Raw genomic sequence first — 8,593 nt, 5'->3', positions numbered from 1 at the left:
TCCCGCCTGAACCCGTCTGCCCCAGTCTGACCCTCCTGACCCATATGACCCTCCTGACCCATATGACCCTCCTGACCCATATGACCTGCCTGACCTGTCCTGCGGTACCGCAGCCGGGGCGTCTCACCTGTTGAACACCTTGAAGACTATGGCCAGCTGGTCAGAGATCCTCAGAGCGCCAACCTTACAGAGGCAGCAGAGGAACGCAGCGAAGGCCGCTTCATGACCTGAAGAGACAAACAGAACCGGGTCAGAACCGTCCTAATGTTTGGACAAACTGACCTCAACCTGGAAACACTTTAACCTTTAACCTGGAAGTGTTGGCAGATGGATAACATTTTTATTTTTTATAGATAAATAATGAAGCGAAACTGCAGCTGCAGTTCAGTGAAAGAACTTCTGACTGAGCGGAGGTTCTGATCCGGACCAGTACCTGTCCCATAGTCGATCCTGGTCGGGTTCCCGACAGCTTCCTTCAGGTAGACGGCGATCTCTGGAGCAGCGGCGGCTTTCTCTGCAGGCAGCACTGCGGCCACCAAGGCTTCGGCTTCCTGAAACGCAGACAGAACGTGATCCGAGCCCGAGATACGGACCGGACAGAGGTGGTTCTGACCCAACCTGCTCCAGCTTGGAGAACCAGGTTCTGTACGCCTTGTTGCCGAAACGGGACGGCTGGTCGACCGGAGGAGTTTCGTTTATCCACCGGTCCAGAGTTCCCAGAAGGCCGAGCAGCTTCTCCACCGTCTGCAAAACCAACAGAACCGGTTCAGTTCTGACCCGTAACCTGGTGCTGATGAAACCTGAACAGGAGAAATAAGATAACAGCTTCCTGCTCTCTGAGACAGAACCGATAGGAGAACCAACTGGTTCTGGAGAGTCCAGATGGACGCTAGCTCTCCTTTACGGAAATAAAACCAGAGGCGGACACATGCTAATGTGCTAATAGCATTAGCATGTTAGCTCACTGCATGAAGCTAACTTTGCTAAATGTTTCCAAAGTTTAACACTAAGCTAAAAATTAGCTCTACTTGTCACATCACCACTGTTACCTCATTTATGCACCAAATACTTCTGGAAGTATAGAGCGACTAACTTTATAGTTATCAGTTCCTGCTAATGTATAAAACTATTAAACGTTTAAAAATCTTTAAAAACATCTGATAAAAAGTAAAGTCACCTCAGAGACTTCGTATTCACACGTCAGCTTCTTCCCTTTCACTCCTTCGTTCAGGGTCAGGATGAAGCCCATGTAGTCAGCATAGGCCTGGACAGAACCAGAACCAGAACCTTTTACAGCAGCAGCTCTAATTTCTGTCTGGGAGTTTCAACAGGAAGGAATCGTACCTGAGAGCGTTTCCACTTCCCCATGTCCGGCACCATGCTGATTTCCTTCTTGGGGATGATGTAGGCGGTCCCGGCGTCAGGCGCCTCATCTTCAGGAGAAGATGCTGGAAAGAACCAGGTAGACATCATCTGATCCATAAGTTTTCACTATCAGCTGATCCAGATCCATAAGTTTTCACTATCAGCTGATCCAGATCAATAAGTTTTCACTATCAGCTGATCCAGATCAATAAGTTTTTATCATATGGTTCAGATCATTAAATCATTTTTGCAAACTGTATTTTGGTTTTCTAAGTTGCTTTTGGAGCTTCTTCCTCCCAGAGAGGCATTTCAGCCCATGTTGGTACAGGATTGGTTTCAGCCAGGATCTTCTGAATGTCTTCAGCTTTTCTTCCAAGGTTCATTCACACATTTCAAACCAGAACCGGTTCTTCTCTGGGACACAGAACCCGTCGATATCTGGCGTCTCCATCAAGTTTATAGCTGATTATAACAGAACAGATGAACCTGGAAACTGGATCCAACATGAGCGTCATCTGGCCTTTCCCAAATTGCTTAAAATGGATTTGATCTCAGTTTAGGTAAACTTCTGACTTTAAAACCTTCTCATTATTCTGACGTTCAGTAAATATAAATATAGCAATAATATTTCTCCGCGTTTTGTTAGAAGGTTAAATACTCTCACTTGTTTTGTATTTCCACCCAGAGAAAGCCTGATCAACCAATTTAATAATAAATAAATAAATAAATAATAAACAAATAGGGCAGGATATAATCTTTCATTTCCATGACAACTCATTTTTATGCATGTTGTGTTTTAATTAAAGCTGAATTATTTTCCTTCCAGCCGAACCAAACTGTATTTTTCTCCTTACTGCAGCTCGGTTCACAGCATCAACTAGAAGCTTTAAATTATCTAATTATTAAAATTATGCCGAATTTAACCGATAAAAAGGAGATTCAGCAGTGAAGTAATAATCGCTGTTTGATAACTAATGTGAAAGAGTTATAAATATTAAAACCTGAAATCTTTTCTGAACCAGTTCAGGTCAAAACAAGCAGCCAGATTAATGTCCATATAAACCAGTTTGAATTTGCAGCGGTAATATGTAGAAAAGCAGCGGAACTGCTGGGAGGAGAACCATTGTTCCCAGTTTAACAGCAGAACTGGAGACAGAGAGCAGAAACATCATATTTACCTGACTGCTGTTCTGTTTCCGCCATAGCGAGCCCCACTTTTCTTCTACGGTCTGTTCACAAGGTTTAAAACGTAGGTTTAAACCAGATGCAGCTCAGCACTGCCCTCCCGTGGCGGACATGCAGTACTACATCTAGAAATATAAAAATTCAATACTTAAAACTGTAAAATAATTTTAATTCTCTGATATTCACCATAGAAAAAATTACTGAAAGTCTCCCAGAGGAGATTACAAAATACTAAATAAGATTTTAATGCTCTTACAGTTAACAAAAGGTTTAGAGATGCAAGCAAACGAAACAAAACAATGTGTAAGTTTTTTCACTTCATAAAATTACTGTAATTAAATTAGATTTTAACTGAAGCCTTCAATAAGAATAATAAACAAATAAACAAATAAATAAATAATTTCAGAATAATTCAGAAAAATAAATTAATAAAGAAATCCATTAAAAAATAGATCAAGTGAAACAGATTAGACTAAAATTTCTTGTAATAAAACTGAAATTTGCAAAGTTACATCTTTAAATTGTAATAAATAACACTTGAAGACTCCATATGTATTTGAAGGAAAATAAGCTTTCTTATGTACTAAAATTACTGTACATTTTGGTGGACACATCTTCCACCAATAAACAACAATAAAGAAATTAATGTTCTATGATATTACAAATAAATACAGTGAGGAGGTAATAAAATGTTTATTCTAATAAAATAAAATGAGACACTGCTTTATTTATATCTATGTCTATATTTTATTATATTATTTAAATGTATTTTATTTCTCCTCCGTCTGGACAGTGAGTCTGTAGAATCTGCTCTGCTTCGTCTCGCTCCTCTTTATGACATGAGGAGTTTTTCTCTCCGCATTTGAGCAGCTCAGCAGGTTCCTCCAGATGTTCCTCGGTTGATTTTAGTTTCTTCTGAGGTTTTTCAGAAATAAAACCCCGAGCTGAGCGGCTGATCCTCCCCGGATTCAGGTCACAGTTTGTGGGCGTATCTGAGTAAGAATGTTGGCTTTTTGCAGCAGAACTGTGGTGAGTGGACCAACTCCAGCTAATGTAGCAGAAAAACTCCTTTATCTGCCGAAATATCTAAAGCTGACCAACATAAACTGCGTCTGTGACTCTTATTAAGAACTTATGGCTTATTTTAGCAGCTTTATTGACTCTTGACAGTTTAGGTTTTGGTGTTTTCTGACTGAAACAGAGCGCTGAAGTTTCCTAGCTCTTAGCTTAGCTCTCATTAAACTGAACGCAGCTAATTAGCTCGGGTGGCTAACAGGCTAACTGGGGGAAAGGTCAGTTTAACTGGGTTAACTGGGAATAAAACCAGCTGGAAGTCCTCCAGAACTTTATGGTTTATCTAACTGTTTATAAGATCCAAACGCTTTTATTGTTAAACAACATTCACCGTAATAATTTATTAGATTTGTCTAATTTTAGAGCTTTTTAGGCTATTTTTGATGTTTTTTTATTCAAATTAGGTTGCTTAAAACTGCTGAAAGCTTCAATTTATGTGTAGTTTTATTTTTTAAATCAAATTCTTGTTCTTTGTGAAACAGTAACTTTCAGATTACTGTTCCCTAATGCAGCAGCAGCTGTCATTCTGTGACCTTTACAGAAACAGTTTCTAAAAACTTTCCTAAAGGTCACAATGGAAACACTGGGAAGTACTAACATGAGGGGAACCTTTTAGGGAACTTTATGAACATGAGCAGCATGTTCCCTACTATAAAGCTTAAATGTTTTCTGTTTTACTCTTTACTGAATTACCTGAAGCTGTTCATTCAGCTGTTCCTATTTTAGGAATGTTCCCTGATGTTCCCTAAAGGTTCCCTGAACTTTTTTTTTGCAACTTTCACTGTGTGACCATTTAAATAATTAACTTGCAGATAATTATTCTCGTTAGGATTTCTAAATGTTAGAAAGCTTCTTTGACCTACAGGGAACTTTAGGGAACTTCATATAAAGTTTTAACTGTTTAAAATCCAGGGAACATTCTCTGAAGGTTGAATGTTTTCTAAAAGCTACACAATGAGAAATGTTTCAGCAAATGTTTTCTGAAGGTTGACTGAAAGTTAATTTCTACTTTCATGTGGTATTTTTATGTTATAAATAATCATTTTAAGTGATTGTAAGTTGAGATTTTGTGTGGATAAAAGGTATCAAATGCATTTGTTTTCCCAGAGATCATGGCTGCCTGTGGATTAAATGTTTCTGTGAATGTTGTTAAAGCTGACCTTCAATCCACAATCAGGGAACCTTCTGGGAACAGTTTCACAGGGAAGAAGATTCAGGAAAAATTAATTCACCTCAGCTGATGAATCAATGTTTATTTCAACACCTGATCAGTTCAACAGGGGAGAACCGTTAGCATGTTTAAGAGTAGAGCCGTTGTTAGCATGTTTAAGAGTAGAGCCGTTGTTAGCATGTTTAAGAGTAGAGCCGTTGTTAGCATGTTTAACGGTCACAGGTCTTCCTGTCTCCAGGCTGGCATGGTGAGGCCCTGCGGCTTCGTGAAGCCGCGTCACCTGGTGAAGCCCGTCTCTGCCACCCGGGTGGCCGGCAGGTACCTGAGCCACCAGAGGGGGCTGCCGAGCCTGCCGGTGCCCCCGCTGCAGCAGACCTGCGAGCGCTACCTTACGGCCCTGGAGCCCATCGTGGAGGCGGAGGAGCTGAGCCGGACCCGGCGGCTGGTCCAGCAGTTCCAGGAGGCCGGCGGCGTCGGGGAGCAGCTGCAGAGAGGCCTGGAGAGACGGGCGAGGGACACAGAGAACTGGGTACGCCCAGAGCTCAGGCTGTTAAACTGCATCAATAGATTCTCCTTCTGTAGAGCTGAACTCAAACTGTAACTGATAGAATTAAGGCAACGGTTTTCACATATTTAATTTGGTGGATTTTATTTGGTATTTCTGAGTAGAAATATAAAGTTTTACATTTAAAAACAGAAATGAGTTCAAGTCCCAACAGTTTTAAATTAATTAAATCAAAATGAATTAAAATCCAACAAATCTTTGAGATGATCTGACTTAAAGGGGCACATTACGCAAAACTCACTTTTTTCACATTTTCTATTTCTATTTGAGTCGCTACAGCTTCTAGAAACAGTCCAAGCACTTAAAAACATGTTGTTGTTTCTTTGGCAATAAGTTAATGTTTTGTGGTATCTGGCAAACAAACCATCTCAAAAACCTCCCAATTGTTGAGTCAGACTGTGCTGTTACCTAGCAACCCCAGCTGAGCTCCAGCATGTTTGGTTAGCTGTACAATGTACAATGGCTGCTGGAAAAGACAAGAGTTTTGTTGTTGACTTACCATCCAGAAACCACTTGCTGCATTCTGGTTGGTTGTGCAGGAGGCTCTACTAATGCTTTTCAAAGATGTACAGTTGTATAAATGCAGATCTGTTTGCAGCCATTTTCACATGTGAGTGTAAAAGTTGCGTTGGGGGAGTGGCCAGCAGCAGATTATCTGGATTTAAATTCATGAACTTCCTCCCTTAATTTTCACATCTTTTCATCCTGGAAAGATCTTGAAAGTCCTTGAATCCCATGGCTTCCTGCACGTTTTCCAACCTTCCTGTGGTTCTGCTCGCAGCTCTCCCAGTGGTGGGTCCAGGTGGCCTACCTGGAGTACCGGCTGCCGGTGGTGGTCCACTCCAGTCCAGGCCTGGTTCTGCCCAGGATGGACTTCAGGGACAAACAAGGACAGATCAGGTGAACAAACAAACAAACAAACAGTTTCTACTGATCCTGGTGTTGGGCTGAATTTCCCTTTTAGAGGAACGTACCTGAAATAATTTACTTCTCAGAGAATCAACCTGTGGTTTGTTCTTCATTCTATTTGTTAATTGTCCTGTCTCTCTCTCTGTCTCTCTCTCTCTCTCTGTCTCTCTCTCTCTCTCTCTCTCTCTCTGTCTCTCTCTCTCTGTCTCTCTCTCTCTCTGTCTCTCTCTCTCTCTCTGTCTCTCTCTCTCTCTCTCTGTCTCTCTTTCTGTCTCTCTCTCTCTGTCTTTCTCTCTGCAGGTTTGCATCCAAACTGATTGCAGGAGTTTTAGACTTCAAGACGATGATCGATAAGTGAGTCCTGCAGCCGTGAAAGACATTTAAACAGAGAAGTTGCTCCTGTTTTTGTCTGATTTCTGGTTAAACATCATGTTCTCTGTAGAAGTCAGATTGATTTGGAGGTTTTCTCAGTGTTTGATCTGTGAACTGGTTTCCAGTGAGACTCTCCCAGTGGAGTTTCTGGGCGGGAAGCCTCTGTGTATGAACCAGTACTACGAGGTTCTGTCGTCCTGCCGGATCCCCGGCATCAGCAGAGACTCTGTGGTGAACCATGCCAGGAGCCCCCAGCCCCCCAAACACATCACCGTGGTTCACAACTTCCAGGTGAGGAACGCTGCTGGGAACACTGGGATACTGGGAAATCTGCTGGGTTGATGGAGAAGATGCAGTTTGATTCATAAAGGCCAAATTATTCTAGTTTTAGATAAAAACCTTTAACTGGTCCAACTCTGCCATCTGTTGGCTGAAATACGGTACTTTGTAAACGTATTGAGGTGAAAAGTGGGAAAACTGAAGGCCTGAGAGTCTGGATGGTTGCTATGACAACAGCAGAAGATCTTTAATCCTGGAAATTAAGCTGACAGAAGGCTGACTTTGTAACCGTCTTTATGTGGCTCTGGAGGTTCAGGTCAGAGTTCAGCTTGATCTCTGGTGTCTGTCTGTAGTAACTGAAGCTATGTGTTGACTCTGGATCTGTGACTCTGGATCTATGAATCTGGATCTATGAATCTGGATCTAAGGGATGCGTTCACACTGCAGCCTGAAGTGACCCAATTCCGATTTTTTTGATGTAATGCGACCTGTATCCGATCTTTTCATGGCAGTGTGAACAGTACAGGTCGGATTCTTTTTCGAATGTGACCCATATCCGATACGTATCTGATTCAAATGCGACCTAACGTCCAGGTCGCATTCATCCGAACTGAACGTCAGTTTCTCAACAAATCTCAGTATTCTGCGTCCTGATACGCGCAAGCGGGAAGAAAAACAACCACCATGACGGATTATATGAGGATTAAGTTGTTAATATGCTGCTCCGGCCGGACAACAACTTCAAATATGTAAGCTAAGCTCCACCGTTAGCCTCCATGTTTACTTCCAAACACTGAGCACTTCTTCTTTTTATGGCGGTTGGCAGAACACTGAGAACGCTGACGCTATTGCGCCCTCTACTGCGCATGCGGGACACTTTCAAGTCGTTTGCCCGTTCACACTGCAGAACGCATACAGGTCGCATTTACTGGCAGTGTGAACGGCCCAGCAAAAAAATCACAGAATTAGGTCACTTCAGGCTGCAGTGTGAACGCAGCCTTAGACTCTGGATCTAAGACTCTGGATCTAAGACTCTGGATCGTTTCCTGTTTAATAAATGTAGTTTCTGTTCAGCTGGAGAAAGTTTTTCTGTTCAGAATGTGAATCCAGGCCTGCTGCTCCTTTGTTTCATTTTAAGTGTCTCTGCTCCTCCCAGTTCTTCCAGTTGGACGTCTACCACAGCGATGGGACGCCGCTGACTCCAGACCAGCTCTGTGACCAGCTGGAGAAGATCTGCAGAGCTTCACCGGATCCCGGCGCCGAACCCGTCGGGATCCTGACCACCCAACACCGAGACGTCTGGGGGAAATCCTACCTCAACCTCATCAGAGGTCAGAGACACAACCTCCTCTGCAGCTCTTCCTTTATTAGAGGGACAGAAAAGGTTTTCTGTAATCTGCTGTGATGCTCAACTTCCACCACCAGAGGGCAGCGACGCTGCAGAGAATCACAGTTTAGATCAGAGGTTCCCAAACTGTGGGGCGCGCCCCCTAGGGGGGGCGCCGTGTCATTGCAGGGGGGGCGCGGGAAGCCATCTGGATGAAACAAAACAAAACATGAACACTGTATGCGCTGGGTTTTTACCTTAGAATGGCCAACTCTCTGTTATTCCTGTCAATTTGTTACAGTAGAGGCTTCCACACTTCCCATATCTGTGTCCTCTGTCACTTTTA

General features: G+C 42.7%; 2 protein-coding genes across 2 annotated transcripts in view; one reads left to right on the top strand and one right to left on the bottom strand.

Annotated features, from left to right (window-relative positions):
• ptpa (protein phosphatase 2 phosphatase activator) overlaps positions 1-2,645 on the bottom strand; it is a 28,604-nt gene extending 25,959 nt beyond the window's left edge. Inside the window, exons 1-6 of the mRNA XM_015047738.1 lie at positions 2,544-2,645; positions 1,345-1,448; positions 1,178-1,264; positions 619-744; positions 434-551; positions 128-227 (exon numbers count right to left, since the gene is read on the bottom strand). Of these exons, the coding sequence (XP_014903224.1) occupies positions 128-227; positions 434-551; positions 619-744; positions 1,178-1,264; positions 1,345-1,448; positions 2,544-2,568 (560 nt within the window). The 5' untranslated portion in view covers positions 2,569-2,645. The remainder of the gene's footprint in view (positions 1-127; positions 228-433; positions 552-618; positions 745-1,177; positions 1,265-1,344; positions 1,449-2,543) is intronic.
• A 759-nt stretch (positions 2,646-3,404) lies between these two features.
• The window catches only part of crata (carnitine O-acetyltransferase a), a 14,687-nt gene continuing 9,498 nt past the window's right edge, over positions 3,405-8,593 (top strand). The window contains exons 1-6 of the mRNA XM_015047737.1: positions 3,405-3,579; positions 5,034-5,324; positions 6,142-6,260; positions 6,570-6,623; positions 6,767-6,932; positions 8,077-8,251. Coding sequence (XP_014903223.1) covers positions 3,553-3,579; positions 5,034-5,324; positions 6,142-6,260; positions 6,570-6,623; positions 6,767-6,932; positions 8,077-8,251 — 832 coding nt within the window. The 5' untranslated portion in view covers positions 3,405-3,552. The remainder of the gene's footprint in view (positions 3,580-5,033; positions 5,325-6,141; positions 6,261-6,569; positions 6,624-6,766; positions 6,933-8,076; positions 8,252-8,593) is intronic.

Source organism: Poecilia latipinna, unplaced genomic scaffold (genome assembly GCF_001443285.1).
Source record: "Poecilia latipinna isolate Pla-1442-1.1 unplaced genomic scaffold, P_latipinna-1.0 Scaffold841, whole genome shotgun sequence".
Classification (NCBI taxonomy): Eukaryota; Metazoa; Chordata; class Actinopteri; order Cyprinodontiformes; family Poeciliidae; genus Poecilia; species Poecilia latipinna.
Note: the sequence above shows the minus strand (reverse complement) of the source record. Positions and strands in the feature narration are given on the sequence as shown.